The sequence below is a fragment of the Esox lucius genome, chromosome 17 (genome assembly GCF_011004845.1).
Source record: "Esox lucius isolate fEsoLuc1 chromosome 17, fEsoLuc1.pri, whole genome shotgun sequence".
NCBI lineage: Eukaryota > Metazoa > Chordata > Actinopteri > Esociformes > Esocidae > Esox > Esox lucius.
Genome location: NC_047585.1, coordinates 43,789,341 through 43,808,290, shown reverse-complemented (window position 1 = coordinate 43,808,290; position 18,950 = coordinate 43,789,341). Strand labels below are relative to the sequence as shown.

The 18,950-nt window shown below is 45.0% G+C and overlaps 1 protein-coding gene across 3 annotated transcripts in view; it reads right to left on the bottom strand.

The window, feature by feature from the left end:
- The window catches only part of ntrk3b (neurotrophic tyrosine kinase, receptor, type 3b), a 205,423-nt gene that overhangs the window by 107,131 nt on the left and 79,342 nt on the right, over positions 1 to 18,950 (bottom strand). For all 3 annotated transcript variants that reach the window (XM_020055416.2, XM_020055417.3, XM_020055418.3), the window contains exon 4: positions 18,438 to 18,506. In XM_020055416.2, the coding sequence (XP_019910975.2) occupies positions 18,438 to 18,506 (69 nt within the window). The remainder of the gene's footprint in view (positions 1 to 18,437; positions 18,507 to 18,950) is intronic.

The following is an 18,950-nucleotide window of genomic DNA, read 5'->3' as shown; positions in this document are numbered from 1 at the left end:
CAATAATTTCACAAGCAGTATCAGTACTACATCAATAATTTCACAAGCAGTATCAGTACTATATCACAAATGTCATAAACTGCATAAATACTACATCAATAATATCACAAACTGTATCAGTACTACATTAATAATTTTACTGGCTGTATCAGTACTACATCAATAATTTTACTGGGTGTATCAGTACTCCATCAATAATATTATAGACTCATCTGTCTATCTCTCAGGGAGGTGTCTGGTCTGATATGGCTATCAATCAATCAATCAAATGTATTTATAAAGCCCTTTTTACGACAGCAGTGTCACAAAGTGCTTTACAGAGACACCCGGCCTTAAACCCCAAGTGGCAAACAACAGTAGTGTTGGATTTCAGTGGCTAGTAAAAACTCCCTAAGAAGGCCGAATTTTAGGAAGAAACCTAGAGAGGACCCAGGCTCAGAGGGGTGACCAGTCCTCTTCTGGCTGTGCCGGGTGAGATATTAAGAGTCCAATTAGAATAATAAATACATTTCTCTATTTGATTATAGACTAGGTCAAAAGTATGACCAGGTGGACAAGGACAGGGACAGCAACAGGCCCCCCAAAACCAGGTACTCCGCAGGTGTGGACCAGGACTTCATCTCCTCTATCTGGCTAGGTGTCTGGTCTGATATGGCTATCTCTCAGGGAGGTGTCTGGTCTGGTCTGACTATCTCTCTGGGAGGTGTCTGGTCTGATCTGACTATCTCTCTGGGAGGTGTCTGGTCTGATCTGGCTATCTCTCTGGGAGGTGTCTGGTCTGGCTATCTCTCTGGGAGGTGTCTGGTCTGATCTGACTATCTCTCTGGGAGGTGTCTGATCTGACTATCTCTCAGGGAGGTGTGTGGTCTGATCTGACTATCTCTCTGGGAGGTGTCTGGTCTGATCTGACTACCCTCTCTGGGAGGTGTCTGGTCTGATCTGACTACCCTCTCAGGGAGGTGTCTGGTCTGATCTGACTATCTCTCTGGGAGGTGTCTGGTCTGATCTGACTATCTCTCTGGGAGGTGTCTGGTCTGATCTGACTATCTCTCTGGGAGGTGTCTGGTCTGATCTGACTACCCTCTCTGGGAGGTGTCTGGTCTGATCTGACTACCCTCTCAGGGAGGTGTCTGGTCTGATCTGACTATCTCTCTGGGAGGTGTCTGGTCTGATCTGACTATCTCTCTGGGAGGTGTCTGGTCTGATCTGACTATCTCTCAGGGAGGTGTCTGGTCTGATCTGACTATCTCTCTGGGAGGTGTCTGGTCTGATCTGACTATCTCTCTGGGAGGTGTCTGGTCTGATCTGACTATCTCTCTGGGAGGTGTCTGGTCTGATCTGGCTATCTCTCTGGGAGGTGTCTAGTCTGATCTGACTATCTCTCTGGGAGGTGTCTGGTCTGATCTGGCTATCTCTCTGGGAGGTGTCTGGTCTGATCTGACTATCTCTCTGGGAGGTGTCTGGTCTGATCTGACTACCCTCTCTGGGAGGTGTCTGGTCTGATCTGACTATCTCTCTGGGAGGTGTCTGGTCTGACTATCTCTCAGGGAGGTGTCTGGTCTGGTCTGACTATCTCTCTGGGAGGTGTCTGGTCTGATCTGACTATCTCTCTGGGAGGTGTCTGGTCTGATCTGACTATCTCTCTGGGAGGTGTCTGGTCTGATCTGACTATCTCTCTGGGAGGTGTCTGGTCTGATCTGACTATCTCTCTGGGAGGTGTCTGGTCTGATCTGACTATCTCTCTGGGAGGTGTCTGGTCTGACTATCTCTCAGGGAGGTGTCTGGTCTGATCTGACTATCTCTCTGGGAGGTGTCTGGTCTGATCTGACTATCTCTCAGGGAGGTGTGTGGTCTGATCTGACTATCTCTCTGGGAGGTGTCTGGTCTGATCTGACTACCCTCTCTGGGAGGTGTCTGGTCTGATCTGACTATCTCTCTGGGAGGTGTCTGGTCTGATCTGACTATCTCTCTGGGAGGTGTCTGGTCTGATCTGGCTATCTCTCTGGGAGGTGTCTAGTCTGATCTGACTATCTCTCTGGGAGGTGTCTGGTCTGATCTGGCTATCTCTCTGGGAGGTGTCTGGTCTGATCTGACTATCTCTCTGGGAGGTGTCTGGTCTGATCTGACTACCCTCTCTGGGAGGTGTCTGGTCTGATCTGACTATCTCTCTGGGAGGTGTCTGGTCTGACTATCTCTCAGGGAGGTGTCTGGTCTGGTCTGACTATCTCTCTGGGAGGTGTCTGGTCTGATCTGACTATCTCTCTGGGAGGTGTCTGGTCTGATCTGACTATCTCTCTGGGAGGTGTCTGGTCTGATCTGACTATCTCTCTGGGAGGTGTCTGGTCTGATCTGACTATCTCTCTGGGAGGTGTCTGGTCTGATCTGACTACCCTCTCTGGGAGGTGTCTGGTCTGATCTGACTATCTCTCTGGGAGGTGTCTGGTCTGATCTGACTATCTCTCTGGGAGGTGTCTGGTCTGATCTGACTATCTCTCTGGGAGGTGTCTGGTCTGATCTGACTATCTCTCTGGGAGGTGTCTGGTCTGATCTGACTATCTCTCTGGGAGGTGTCTGGTCTGATCTGACTATCTCTCTGGGAGGTGTCTGGTCTGATCTGACTATCTCTCTGGGAGGTGTCTGGTCTGATCTGACTACCCTCTCTGGGAGGTGTCTGGTCTGATCTGACTATCTCTCTGGGAGGTGTCTGGTCTGATCTGACTATCTCTCTGGGAGGTGTCTGGTCTGATCTGACTATCTCTCTGGGAGGTGTCTGGTCTGATCTGACTATCTCTCTGGGAGGTGTCTGGTCTGATCTGACTATCTCTCTGGGAGGTGTCTGGTCTGATCTGACTATCTCTCTGGGAGGTGTCTGGTCTGATCTGACTACCCTCTCTGGGAGGTGTCTGGTCTGATCTGACTACCCTCTCAGGGAGGTGTCTGGTCTGATCTGACTATCTCTCTGGGAGGTGTCTGGTCTGATCTGACTATCTCTCTGGGAGGTGTCTGGTCTGATCTGACTATCTCTCAGGGAGGTGTCTGGTCTGATCTGACTATCTCTCTGGGAGGTGTCTGGTCTGATCTGACTATCTCTCTGGGAGGTGTCTGGTCTGATCTGACTATCTCTCTGGGAGGTGTCTGGTCTGATCTGGCTATCTCTCTGGGAGGTGTCTGGTCTGATCTGACTATCTCTCTGGGAGGTGTCTGGTCTGATCTGGCTATCTCTCTGGGAGGTGTCTGGTCTGATCTGACTATCTCTCTGGGAGGTGTCTGGTCTGATCTGACTACCCTCTCTGGGAGGTGTCTGGTCTGATCTGACTATCTCTCTGGGAGGTGTCTGGTCTGACTATCTCTCAGGGAGGTGTCTGGTCTGGTCTGACTATCTCTCTGGGAGGTGTCTGGTCTGATCTGACTATCTCTCTGGGAGGTGTCTGGTCTGATCTGACTATCTCTCTGGGAGGTGTCTGGTCTGATCTGACTATCTCTCTGGGAGGTGTCTGGTCTGATCTGACTATCTCTCTGGGAGGTGTCTGGTCTGATCTGACTACCCTCTCTGGGAGGTGTCTGGTCTGATCTGACTATCTCTCTGGGAGGTGTCTGGTCTGACTATCTCTCAGGGAGGTGTCTGGTCTGGTCTGACTATCTCTCTGGGAGGTGTCTGGTCTGATCTGACTATCTCTCTGGGAGGTGTCTGGTCTGATCTGACTATCTCTCTGGGAGGTGTCTGGTCTGATCTGACTATCTCTCTGGGAGGTGTCTGGTCTGATCTGACTATCTCTCTGGGAGGTGTCTGGTCTGATCTGACTACCCTCTCTGGGAGGTGTCTGGTCTGATCTGACTATCTCTCTGGGAGGTGTCTGGTCTGACTATCTCTCAGGGAGGTGTCTGGTCTGGTCTGACTATCTCTCTGGGAGGTGCCTGGTCTGATCTGACTATCTCTCTGGGAGGTGTCTGGTCTGATCTGACTACCCTCTCTGGGAGGTGTCTGGTCTGATCTGACTATCTCTCTGGGAGGTGTCTGGTCTGATCTGACTATCTCTCTGGGAGGTGTCTGGTCTGATCTGACTATCTCTCTGGGAGGTGTCTGGTCTGATCTGACTATCTCTCTGGGAGGTGTCTGGTCTGGTCTGGCTATCTCTCTGGGAGGTGTCTGGTCTGACTATCTCTCTGGGAGGTGTCTGGTCTGACTATCTCTCTGGGAGGTGTCTGGTCTGACTATCTCTCTGGGAGGTGTCTGGCCATCGCTCTAAGAGGCTACCAAACACCAAACACCAGGCCCTTCTTCCCTCGGCTTATCAACCACACAGCTGGAACTGTCATCAACAACACCAGCTGCTCCTGGTATCAACAAAACTGCTAAATGTATTTTCTTAAATGCTACATTCTACATCCACATTTCCCGTATTTCATATTGTGTATACCTATATCCTTAACCTCATATATTATATTGTAAACTGCATACCTCCTCTCTCCTTTATCATATATATCCTATATCCGATGTTATATATCTTAACTGGACTGGAGAAAGTAGGTCATGGACATAGGATTATTCCCAAATGAGAACCTATTCCCTAAAATGAACAATTCCCTATAATGGACATTAATTTAGATCACGTTATTCCCTACACAATGCACTATTTTAGACCATCCTATTCCTATATAGCACAATACTTAATACCACCATATTCCTTACATAGTACACTACTTTAGACTACCCAATTTTGTATGTTTTTTTTAAATGTTTTTCTCCCAGAATTTTTATGTAAACCTATGAGCTTCCACTGCGAATTTGCGATTAACAAGTATTTAACTAAGGACTTAAGAACATACAACACACACACACATCATCTTGCAGATCATTAGATGCTAAAGAATTCATATGTATGTGTGTTTGTGAGTGTGTGTTTGTGAGTGTGTGTTTGTGAGTGTGTGTTTGTTTGTTTGTGAGTGTGTGTGTGAGAGTGTGTGTTTGTAAGTATGTGTTTGTGAGTGCAACCACATTTCCTCCATGACAGCGTCTTTATTATTTCCCAGCAACTATAGAATTACCATTTAGCGTTTAGCACCATAAAAAATAGAGCTGGCTGATATGGTCACAAATCCACATTTACATTTATCCTGAAGTCATTTAGCGGAAGCTTTTATTCCCAGTCTCTTACACTGTATACAAACTGGCCCCTGTGAAGCAATAAATTGCCTGAATCTGTGCGATAATTATGAATAGAATGATACGTGTGTAATATTAAGTTGCATCCCTGCTTTTATTTAGTTGCTAAACCTTTGAACTACTACTCTATAGGCTGTTGATCTGATGGTTGAGCATGGGCCGACAGGACCAGGGGTGGCAGGTTTGGGGTGGGGAGCAACAAAAGTAAATATATTCTATACATTTGAAAAAAATATATATGTTTAACAAGGCGTTGGGTTTCATTAGAATATAAAATATAGAAAAACTGAATTTAGAAAAACAGAACCACATCTGTTGTAATTTATATTACTGTAGGCTATTTTGAAGCAGAGCTCATCTCTTCACTTATGAGTCTGAGGAAATATAGCAATACCAGTTACAGAAATAATGGTTGGTCTGTTTTGATCATCGGTGGTCCGTTTAAACCGACCGCTGATGAAACTAATGATAATTAATTGTCATTTTGGTCTGTGCCAGGTTCATCATCCCAGTTTTAATCAGCAAACTTCACTTTGACGTTTCACTTCTGAAGGGGTAGGAAAGCTTCCTAAATAATCTGGTAAGAACTAGTGGACTACAAAGAAAATAGGGAATCATTTGGGACAGGCACCAAACTAGGCTCTATATGAAGGGCTAGACTTGCTCTTCAAGAAATACATCGTTTTCATCCCTCTAAAGAAGTTACCTACAGTTGGGGGCAACACACCACATATTTCACCATCAACACCATGTCATGGTTCATTTTCAGCACCACATCATTGTTGGGTATCAACCCCATGTCAGTATCAACACCACACTGGTCCCATCAGTGTAACAACAAAGAACTAGGCTACGGAAAGCTTGGACTACCTGTCAAACAAAGACACTTCGTTACAACGTTTTACACACGACTGGGTTTGTTAATTAACTGCTGATAAGGAAAACTGGGATTTAATTAAACATGGGTGATTGAGAATCCCAAATCGCATCCCCTTCCCTCTCTAGTACACTAGTGTTGACCAGAGTCCCGAGTACTACTTAGTGAAGAGGGCGCCATTTGGCTGCAGAACTCTGCTGAGATGAGTGTAAGGATGGAGACGGTTGTTCGGTTCTCTAAGTGTTCTTCCTCATCTCCATCATGTGTTCTCTGTTCATGGAACAGTCCTACAATCTACCGCAGTATGTTCCAGTCGGACAAGGAGCATAACAGGACAAAAGAACCCCCGGAAAAATAACCGGTAACACCAATTCAGACCCCTCAGGTGGAAATGCTAATTAATTGATTACAATTTAAATATACAGAATATGGTATTCCACTGTGTAGGAAGTGCTCCGAACTTTACCTTTGGTTAGGGTTCTTCTGATAGTTAGAAGCACCTTTGGTTAGGGTTCTTCTGATGGTTAGAAGCACCTTTGGTTAGGGTTCTTCTGATAGTTAAAAGCACCTTTGGTTAGGGTTCTTCTGATAGTTAGAAGCAGAGATGTAGTCCAGTCACTAAAACTTGTCGAGTCATGTGTACCTATGGCTAAATCTGAGTCCCGTCCCAGCCACCACAGCACAAGAAGAGTCACAATTCTGCAGCTGAAGTCTGAGTTCTGGTGCTGGAGTAATGGGCCTAGTGCTCCAGTCTGAGTTCTGGTGTTGGGGTCATGGGCCTAGTGCTCCAGTCTGAGTTCTGGTTTTGGAGTAACAGGCCTAGTGCTCCAGTCTGAGTTCTGGTGTTGGGGTCATGGGCCTAGTTCTCCAGTCTGAGTTCTGGTGCTGGAGTAATGGGCCTAGTTCTCCAGTCTGAGTTCCGGTGCTGGAGTAATGGGCCTAGTTCTCCAGTCTGAGTTCTGGTACTGGAGTAATGGGCCTAGTTCTCCAGTCTGAGTTCCGGTGCTGGAGTAACGCGCTTAGTGCTCCAGTCAGACTCACTGGGTCCACATTAACAAAAACAAATGCTATTACACAGAAATGCAGTAATTAAATGGTTTCCTACCTACTTTCTCATTTTTCTGTGGCTATGTGGAAGGAGCATTGGGCTTACAAGGCCATGTATATGAATCTGTCTGCTAGTCTTTTTGCCTGCCTGTCTGTCCTTCTGTCTGCTTCTTTACCTGCCTGTCTGTCTGCCTCTCAGCCTGCCTGCCTGTCTATCAGCCTGTCTGTCTGCCGGTCTGCCTGCCGGTCTGTCTGACGGTCTGTCTGCCGGTCTGTCTGACGGTCTGTCTGCCTCTCTGCATGCTTGTCTGTCAGACTGTCTGTCTGCCTCTCTGCCTGCCTGTCTGTCTCCCAGCCTCTCTGCCTGTCTTGCAGCCTGTCTCTCTATCTGCCTGTTTGCTTACCTGTCAGCCTGTCTGCCTGTCTGTCTGCCCTAATTCCCCCACCAGATGTGGGCTGTGTATGGCCCAAGTTTCCCACTGTGAAACAGAACTGCTCTGATTAACAAGTGCCGCAGTTGTTGTTTCAGCAAATATGAGTTCAAGTCATAAGTGGTCGAGTCCGACACAAATCCTAAGTTAGACCACCCTATTCCCCATTTAGTGAACCCCTTTAGACCACTCTATTCCATATTGGGTGTACTATTTTAGACCATCATATTCCCCATTTAGTGAACCCCTTTAGACCACTCTATTCCATATTGGGTGTACTATTTTAGACCATCATATTCCCCATTTAGTAAACACCTTTAGACCACTCTATTCCATATTGGGTGTACTATTATAGACCATCATATTCCCCATTTAGTAAACACCTTTAGACCACTCTATTCCATATTGGGTGTACTATTATAGACCACCCTTTTCCCTATATAGTACACTACTGTTGACCCTGGTCCTGTTGTCAGTTGGAACAAGACTTGCAGTAAATTTCAATGTCTAATGATGTCACAGCAGACAGCTGCTCTGCTGGATCTGAAGAACATTCCATACTCACACACAGACAAAAACACACACACACAAACACACACACAAACACACACCCGTCTCTCCGGCTCGCCAGATGATAGTGTGACAAGCATCAGACCATGTTAGCAAAGCATCATTTCACACGGTGACAGCTTAATTAAGCATGCTACGGTGATCCAGCACTTTTGTATTAAGCTTTAAGCTTGCTGATTTCTAAACTAAATATCACATTTTGCATTTGAGATTAACTCTGTTATGTTGACCATGACATTTGATCTGTCTTTTGCGACAGTTTTCGGACTCATCTTTTTATGCGGAGTGAAAGGGTGGGGGGGCTCTGTGTGTAGGCAGAGAGTAGCTACCTCAGCTTTTAATTTACAAAGTGGTTTACAGCACAGGAAAACACGGTCGGATTGTAGAAACGCTAAAGTTAGTTTCTGAAATAGCTGAAAGACCTTGAAATATGTGGAATGATCTCAAGATGAAATTTGAATTTCTAGCATTTCCGGAAGATTTGCTTGAGTAAAAAGGTGGTTGCTTTTGAGGTATGATTGTGTGCTTGGGTGTTGATGTGTTTCTCTTGGTTTTGCTTAGCAGGCTATTTATTTTTAATTGTCTGGTAAACATGTTTCATACAAAAATGTTTTCCCTGATTCATTTAATTTATCTCACATTGGAGATGTTTCGAGGAAATCTCAAAGACATTTACAGGGCACACTTGGAAAAAGAATGTGTTCTCATTTTGTATTTGTTAAATAATAAAAAAAAGGGCGCTTTCATGAAACATCATTCATGTGGGACAGTAAAGCAGTTCCCCTCCAGATACATGCTGCACTACATTTCTGTGGGACAGTAATGCAGCAGTGATATGCAGATATGACCCTCACTATACAACAGGAAAGGACCTGTTTCTGCAGCCCCTGGCAGGAGAATGCACTCTTACTTATGAGGAGTCCACACAGGAGTCAGTCCACACAAGAGTCAGATTCCACACAGGAGTCAGAGTCCACACAGGAGTCAGTCCACGCCATAGTCAGAATCCACACCGGAGTCAGAGTCCACACAGGAGTCAGAATCCACACCGGAGTCAGAATCCACACCGGAGTCAGTCCAGACAGGAGTCAGTCCACACAGGAGTCAGAATCCACAAGGGAGTCAGAATCCAGATTGGAGTCAGTCCAGACAGGAGTCAGTCCACACAGGAGTCAGTCCACAAGGGAGTCAGAATCCAGACAGGAGTCAGAATCCACACCAGAGTCAGAATCCACACGGGAGTCAGAGTCCACACAGGAGTCAGAGTCCACACCGGAGTCAGAATCCACACCGGAGTCAGTCCAGACAGGAGTCAGAATCCAAACAGGAGTCAGTCCACACAGGAGTCAGAGTCCACACAGCAGTCAGAGTCCACACAGGACTGTTCTAGGATATTAGATCACTGGCTTTCATACTTACTGAATTCTTTATTGTCACTCAATTTTTTATACTATCAACGCGTTTAAACACTGACTCTGGGCATACATTTTCAAACTCTTGCATTTCTTGCATTTAAAACAGACTGTCTGTGCCTTTGGAGGTTAATAAATCATTGGTCAATTAGAGAAATTACTGCCATACTTCAGACACTGATATAGTTTCCAGAGTGGGTTTAAACTAACTCCGCTGCCCACTCACTTCCTCAGTACTTGTATTCAGCTGTATAATTTTCACAGAATAATGTTTTGATGTAAGTTGTAGAGCACATGAAGAAATGGCTCTTCAGTAGCTAATTGTCCCATTGATCTTTTTCATTTTTGTTTTTGAGCATTAAACGACGAGGTACGGTGGCGCATTGAGCAATTATATTGCTTAACGCAGTTTATTTTTCGGTTTTGATCCAAACTCTGCTTTCAAGTTAAAAGGATGTTTATGAGAGGCACTTTATTTGAGACTTTGGTTTAGGTGCGATTTTGGGCTGTGAGTCCCCCTGGATAGTGTTAGCTTCGTAACAATAAAACCCTCAAGTATTACGTGTCATGTTTTTGTTCCCATTCACACTACACGCTGAAATGCATTTGAACACAGTGATGGTCATTTAGGCAGATTTGCCTGATCACTGCTGGAGGTGGGAAAACCTTGTGTTGTGTTACTCTCTCAGCTTACTTTGAATGCAATCAGGGCAGCCCAGGCACATTCAGTGGGCGTGGTTGTCCGTGTTCTGCCTAAAAACATGACAGCGTTGTTCAAACACTGCCTTGGTGTTCCACCTGCTGAATCTGAACAGAAGCAGAGCTGAGGCACGACAGACTGTCAAACGCTAATTAAAACGTGGCGTCAGAATTCCATTTTAACCTCGCGATTTATAGCAGACCATTATGAAGGCCAGTGGGCTGTTGGCAAGCAGTTTTTTTTGTATCACCACCCTGTTGTGACATCATATTATCCAGACCCAGACAAAGAACCCTATTCATTAGGCCAAAATGTTCTGGTACCAGACCATTATGCTATTTACAACAACACAATAAATACAGACCTACAGTGGATACTGTACATCATTAGAATAATAACAGTCCCACCTCTCGAAAGCTGTGTGTGTGTTGGTAAAATCACTGGGGAAGCCAAGCCTGAAACATATTGCAACGTATCTTGTGATAATTAAGCTGCTTGCTCTATAACCTGTTTTTCGTGCTACTTTTGAAATTCTCCATCTTGAGTGGCCCTAAAGTGAGTTTCCCGTCAACTTAATACCAGGTGAAATTGCAAGAGAACGCAAGGCCTGTGTTGGGAAAGCCATCCTACAACATCCCTTGTATATGGATAATGTATATGGATAATGTATAGGGGTAATGTATATGGTTAATGGTTCATCGAGTGCTGAAGTGGGCAGCATGTAGAAATCACCAAAAGTCTGTCATATTACACACCACAGAGTTCCAAACTGCCTCGCATGCCACCACTGGACTCTGGAGCAGTGAAAGGTTTGATGGAGGAGGGATAGGGGTCTGGGGCTGTGTTTCAGGTTTTGAGCTAGGCCCCTTAGTTCCAGTGAAGGGTCATCTTCATGTAACAGGATACAAAGACATTTTAGATAATAGGGTGCTTCCAATTTTGTGGCAACAGTCCTGCTCCAGCTTGACTATGCCCCAGTGTAAAAAGTGGGGTCCATGGTTGGACATGGTTGGTGCTGAGGAATTCAAGTGGCCTGCACATAGCCCTGACCTTAACCCCATGGAACAACTTTGGGATGAATTGGAATGGCGATTGCGAGCCAAGCCTTCTTGTCCAACAACAGTACCTGTCCTCACAAATGCTATTTTGACTTAATGGGCACAAATTCCAACAGAGACACTCCAAAGTCTTGTGAAAAGCTTCCCAGAAGAGTGGTGATGTTATAGCTGCAAAGTGGGGGGACAACTCCATATTAATGCCCATATTTTTGGAATGGGATGTCCAACAAGCTCATGTAGGTGTGATGGTTGTGTGTCCACATACTTTTGGTCAAATAGTGTATATACACACTGAAGAGCCAAAACATTATGATATACTGTTGGTCCTCCGCATGCCACCAGAAAAGCACTGACCTGCCGAGGCATGGACTCTACAAGAACTGTGAAGGGGTCCTGTGATATCTGGCACCAAGACATTAGCTGCAGATCCTTCAAGTCCTGAGGTGGAGCCACTGTGGATCAGACTTGTTGGTCCAGCACATCCTTCAGATGCTCCGTCGGATTGAGATCTGAGGAATAAGGCCAGGGCAACACTCTTGAACTCTTCATCGTGTTCCTCAGGGGTGTACCTGGTCTGAAACAGTATTTATGTTGGTGGCACGTGTCAAATTGACGTCCACATGACATCCAGTTTCCCTGCAGAACGTTGCCCAGAGCGTCACATTCCCTCCACCGCCTTGATCGTCTTCCCACAGTGCATCCTGGTGCCACTGCTCCAAGGTCGAGTTCCAATGCTCGCATGCCCACTGTAGGCGCTTTCGACAGTGGACAGGGCACACTGACCGGTCTGCGGCTACGCAGTCCCACGCGCAGCAGGCACGATGTACTGTGTTTTGGGACATATTCCTCCCATAACCATCATTAACATTTTCAGTTACTTGTGTCACAGTAGACCTTCTGTTGGTTTGGACCAGATGGGAAGGCCTTTATTGCCCTTGCGCATCGATGAGCCTTGGGCGCCCAACACCCAGTCTCTTGTTTGTGGTTTGTCCCTCCTTGCACTGCTATCGGTAGGTACTCACCACTGCTGACCGGGAGCCCCCCCACAAGCCTTGTCATTTCAGAGATGCTCTGACACAGTCGTCTGGCCGTAAAAATGTAGCCCTTGTCAAAGTCGCTCAGGTCTTTATTCCTGCCTATTTCTCCTGCATTCAGCATGTTGACTTCAAGAACTGATTGTTTGCTAACCATCTAATCTACTCAGACCTTGACATGTGCCCCTTGTTAGGAGATGATCAACATAATTTGCTTCACGTGTGAGTGGTCAATGTTTGGCTCATTAGTGTAAATACAGTGGGGAGAACAAGTATTTGATACACTGCCAATTATGCAGGTTTTCCTACTTACAAAGCATGTAGAGGTCTGTAATTTTTATCATAGGTACAGTGTGAGAGACGGAATCTAAAACAAAATCCAAAAAATCACATTGTATGATTATTTTGCATTTTATTGCATGACATAAGTATTTGATCACCTACCAACCAGTAAGAATTCCGGCTCTCACAGACATGTTATTTATTCTTTAAGAAGCCCTCCTGTTCTCCACTCATTACCTGTATTAAGTGCACCTGTTTGAACTTGTTACCTGTATAAAAGACACCTGTCCACACACTCAATCAAACAGACTCCAACCTCTCCACAATGGCCAAGACCAGAGAGCTGTGTAAGGACAGAGAGCTGTATCAGGGATAAAATTGTAGACCTGCACAAGGCTGGGATGGGCTATAGGACGATAGACAATCAGCTTGGTAAGAAGTTCAAGATGACGGTCAATCTCCCTTGGTCTGGGGCTCCATGCAAGATCTCACCTCGTGGGGCATCAATGATCATGAGGAAGGTGAGGGATCAGCCCAGAACTACACGGCAGGACCTGGTCAATGACCTGAGGAGAACTGGGACCACAGTCTCAAAGTAGTAATACACTACGCCGTCATGGATTAAAATCCTGCAGCGCACACAAGGTCCCCCTGCTCAAGCCAGCGCATGTCCAGGCCCGTCTGAAGTTTGCCAATGACCATCTGGATGATCCAGAGGAGGAATGGGAGAAGGTCATGTGGTCTGATGAGACAAAAATAGAGCTTTTTTGTCTAAACTCCACTAGCCGTGTTTGGAGGAAGAAGAAGGATGAGTACAACCCCATGAACATCATCCCAACCGTGAAGCATGGACATGAAAACATCTTTGGGGATGCTTTTCTGCAAAGGGGACAAAACGACCGTATTGAGGGGAGGATGGAGGGCCCATGTATCGCGAGATCTTGGCCAACAACCTCCTTCCCTCAGTAAGAGCATTGAAGATGGGTCGTGGCTGGGTCTTCCAGCATGACAACGACCTGAAACACACAGCCAGGGCAACTAAGGAGTGGCTCCGTAAGAAACATCTCAAGGTCCTGGACCTTGAACCCAATAGAAAATCTTTGGAGGGAGCTGAAAGTCTGTATTGCCCAGCGACAGCCCCAAAACTTGAAGGATCTGGAGAAGGTCTGTATGAAAGAGTGGGCCAAAATCCCTGCTGCAGTGTGTGCAAACCTGGTCAAGAACTACAGGAAACGTATGATTTAATTGCAAAACAAAGGTTTCTGTACCAAATATTAAGTTCTGCTTTTCTGATGTATCAAATACTTATGTCATGCAATAAAATGCGAATTAATAACTTACAAATTTGAGTACCTATGATAAAAATTACGACCTCTACATGCTTTGTAAGTGGGAAAACCTGCAAAATCGGCAGTGTATCAAATACTTGTTCTCCCCACTGTATATGGGTCCAGGGTGGTTTCAGAATCATAAAGATCAATCAATCAATCAAATGTATTCATAAAGCCCATTTTACAACAGCAGTTGTCACAAAGTGCTTTACAGAGACACCCGGCCTTAAACCCCAAGGAGCAAACAACAGTAGTGTTGGATTTCAGTGGCTAGGAAAAACTCCCTAAGAAGGCCGAATTTTAGGAAAAAACCTAGAGAGGACCCAGGCTCAGAGGGGTGACCAGTCCTCTTCTGGCTGTGCCGGGTGAGATATTAAGAGTCCAATTAGAATAATGAATACATTTCTCTATTTGATTCTAGACTATGTCAAAAGTATGACCAGGTGGACAAGGACAGGGACAGCAATGGGCCCCCCAAACCAGGTACTCCGCAGTTGTGGACCAGGACTTCATCTCCTCCTAAATTTTAAAACTGGAGGAGACTGAGAAAAGTTAGAAAGTGCATTCCTCATATCCCCCAGTACAATAATATAGCAGCGTAACACCTTGGAACTGAGACGGGGGGGGGGTCCGGCGACATTGTGGCCCTACCCGGGGGAGGCCCCGGACAGGGCCCAACAGGCAGGAAATCAATCCACCCACATTGCCAGGCATCAACCAAAGGGACATCAACCAACCGCAACCCCCCTGAATGAGGGCCAAGTATTGCCAGCAGCGTACAGCCCAATTGCACAAATGCGCAACAGAGAGTCAACAACAAGCTAGTGACTCTTCCCCCGAAAGGCATTGGAGGGAGGGCATCCCAGTGGCGACGAAAGCCCACCTGGCAAGACAGCAAGGGCGGACAGTATCAAGCCTACTGGTCACCTTCACGCCCCCGGGCCAGGCTACACCTAATTATAAACCGTGCTGTAGAGATGAGTTTTTAGTAGACACTTGAAAGTTTTCACTGAGTTTGCATTTCTAACCTTAATTGGCAGATCATTCCACAGTAGTGGAGCTCTATGAGAAAGGCCCTGCCGCCAGCGGTTTGTTTAGAAATTCTAGGTACAATTAAAAGGCCTGCATATTGCGATCGTAGGTTACGTGTAGGTATGTATGGCTGGATCATTTCAGCAAGGTAAGTAGGAGCAAGTCCATGTATTGATTTATAGGTTAAGAGTAAAACCTTAAAATCAGCCCTAACCCTAACAGGCAGCCAGTGTAAGGATGCTAGGACAGGAGTAATGTGTTCAAAGTAATGTGTTTTTTTTTTGGGTTCTAGTTAGGATTCTAGCTAGTTAGGATTCAATTAGTGTGCAGCACTAATTGAAGTTTATTTATTAATTTGTCTGGATAACCAGAGAGAAGAGCATTGCAGTAAACTAGTCTAGAAGTAATGAAAGCATGGATACATATTTCTGCATCAGTTTTTGATAGACTGACTGAGTGCTTTTCCTCAGTCGGAAAAGGGTGGCTTGCCCACTTCAGGTTGGTGGAGAGTGCCTGCCTCAAGTGGAGGAGTTTAAGTATCTAGGGGTCTTGTTCACGAGTGAGGGAAGGATGGAACGGGAGATAGACAGACGGATCGGTGCAGCTTCTGCAGTAATGCAGTCGATGTATCGGTCTGTCGTGGTGAAGAAAGAGCTGAGCCGCAAGGCGAAGCTCTCGATTTACCAGTCAATCTACGTTCCTACTCTCACCTATGGTCATGAGCTTTGGGTCATGACCGAAAGGACAAGATCCCGGATACAGGTGGCCGAAATGAGCTTTCTCCGCAGGGTGGCCGGGCGATCCCTTAGAGATAGGGTGAGAAGCTCGGTCACCCGGGAGGAGCTCAGAGTAGAGCCGCTGCTCCTCCACATCGAGAGGGGTCAGCTGAGGTGGCTTGGGCATCTTTTTCGGATGCCTCCGGAACACCTTCCTGGGAATAAGCGGAAGAAGATGGATGGATGGAGTTTTTGATAGAAAGTTTCTAATTTTTGCAATGTTTCGAAGATGAAAATAAGCAACTCTTGAGACATATTTTATATGTTCTTCAAAGGAGAGGTCAGGGTCAAGGTTAACGCCAAGGTTTTTTACAGTTTTTGGGATACGACCATGCAGCCTTCGAGCTTCACAGTGAGATCTGCTAACAACTCTCTTTTTTTCTTGAGTCCTAAAACAAGCTTTTCTGTTTTCCTTGAGTTTAAGAGCAAGAAATTCTCTGTCATCCACTTCCTAATATCTGAAACCCATGCTTCCAAAGTAGCTAATTTAGGGGCTTCTCCATGCTTCATTCAAATATATAACTGTGTGTCATCAGCGTAACAATGAAAGTTTACATTGTGATTTCGGATTACATCGCCCAGAGGGAGCATATATAGTGAGAACAATAATGGGCCCAGAACCAAGCCTTGAGGAACACCAAAGGATACCTTTGACTTGTCAGAGGATATGCCATCCACACTAACAAACTGATATCTTTCAGATAAATAAGATTTAAACCAGGCTAGAACATGTCCACGTAGCCCAATATGGGTTTCCAGTGTCTCTAATAGAAGGGAGTGATCAATAGTGTCAAAAGCAGCACTAAGATCAAGAAGCAACAGAACGGATGCAGAACCTTTGTCTGAGGCCATTAGAAGGTCATTTGTTACCTTCACAAGTGCAGTCTCAGTACTATGATGGGATCTGAAACCGGACTGGAGTATTTCATAAAGGTTATTTGTCTTTAGGAAGGCATTCAGTTGTTGGGAAATACATTTGTCTAAGATTTTTGAGAGGAACGGGAGGTTCGATATTGGCCTATAATTTTTTAATAGGTCGGGATCCAGATTAGAATTTTTTTTTTATTTCCGCTATTTTTTGTGAGTTTGGTACACATTCGGAGGAAAGGGAGCAATTTATTATGTTCAGCATTGGCTGACCTAGCACAGGAAATAGCTCCTTAAGTAATTTTGTTGGTATCAGGTCTAGCTGAGAGTTTGTGGGTTTTGAACTCATTACAAATTTAGTGAATGTATCGAGCGATACATTGAATTTATCGAGCCATAAATTCAAGTGTCCCCATTGACATCTGGTCAGGGAGGTTCAGGACAACTGAGATTTTGAGGACTGTAACTATTTAAGGAGGAGTCAGTTATTTGTTTTCTAATGGTGATGATCTTTTCATCAAAGTAGTTCATGTATTCATTACAACTAAAGTGAAGACCCACTTCACTTGCTAAGCTTTGCTTTTTTGTTAACTTTGCAACTGTATCAAAGATACATTTTGGATTGTTTTTGTTCGCCTCAATCAGGTTGGAGAAATAAGATGATCGAGCAGACGTGAGTGATTTTTGGTATTGTAGTGTACTGTCTATCCAGGCTAGTCTAAAGACTCCAACTTGGTGGAGCGCCACTTTCGCTCCAATTTTCTGGAGGCTTGCTTAAGTGCTCTAGTATTGTCGGTGTACCAGGGAACAAGTTTCTTGTTGCGTATTTCTTTTGTTTTTAGTGGTGCAACTGTGTCTAATGTATTTTGCAGTGTTGAGTTTAGATCCTCGATTTGATCGTTTACAGATTTATTTACTCTGTCGTTAATGAGCAAACTTGTAAGAATATCAAGGAATTTATTTGTAGTCCGAGAATTTATAGTACGGCTTTTGAAACTCATTGTTTGCTGAGCAAGTGGATTTCTTGTTTTAACCGGTAAATGTAATAAGACAGTGATCCGATAATCCAGGATTTTGGGGGGAAATTATTAGATCTACAATATCTATTTCTCATGACAGGACTAAATCTAAGGTGTGATTGTGGCAATGTGTTGGACCTGAGACATGTTGGATAAAACCCACTGAGTCAATTATGGCTTCAAAGGCTTTTTGAAGAGGATCATTGGACTTTTCCATATGAATATTGAAATCGCCAAAATTAGAATACTATCTGCCATGACTACAATGTTAGACAAGAATTCTGGAAACTCAGTGAGGAACATTGTTTATGGCCCGGGGGGCCTATAAATAGTAGCTATGTAAAACAATTTATCGGCCTGGTTAACTTTAATTAGTAAAACTTCAAAAGAATGAAATTGTGTGATGTGTTTGAGAGTAAATTTATATTTACAGTCATAAATATTAGTGACACCCCTTCCTTGTCGTGATGCACGAGGGATATGATCACCAGTATAACCAGGAGGAGAGGCCTCATTTAAGGCAGTGAATTCATTAGGCTTTAGCCACGTTTCACATAAACCAATAAAGATCTATATGGGTCCAGACTGGTTTCAGAACCATAAAGATCCATATGGGTCCAGGATGGCTTCAGAACCATAAAGATCTTTATGGGTCCAGGATGGAGATCTTTATGGGTCCAGGTTGGTTTCAGAACCATAAAGATCTATGTGGGTCCAGGATGATATCAGAACCATAAAGATCTATATGGGTCCAGAATGGTTTCCAAACGATAAAGAACTATATACCACAGGGAACACAGAAATACATACACTAGTTTGACTGAGAATAAAACTTACAGCTCTGAAAGTTGAAGGTTCTGAAACAGCTGCCAGGACAAGGTTGTCAGAGGGTTCTTTGACAGGTTTCTGGAGAACGAGAGAGCAAACAGAGCAAATGAGTTAACCACAGCAGACACAGCAGGACACAAAGTCATGGAAATAAGGAAGTTAGAAGAAGCACTATCGACCAGAAGAAGAAAGTCAGAACTGCTGCAGGCAAATAGAGATACAGGGAGAGTGGTAAAGAGAGAGAGGAGGCAGAGCGAAAGATACAGAGAGAGGCGGAGAGAGTGATGAAGAGGGAGAAAGGTAGAGTGTTGAAGAGAGAGAGGAGGCAGAGTGAAAGATGCAGAGAGAGGCAGAGAGAGAAAGAGGGCTAGATACAGTTATAGGTATACATAAAGAGCAGCGAAGACAGAGACAGACATAGAAAAAATAAGTGATTTGTGTTTGATTCTGTTGTCTGAAGGAAACCCCTGGGGTTTAAAACCACCCAGTCCAATACATCCTGATTAGAGACATTTTAAGTGA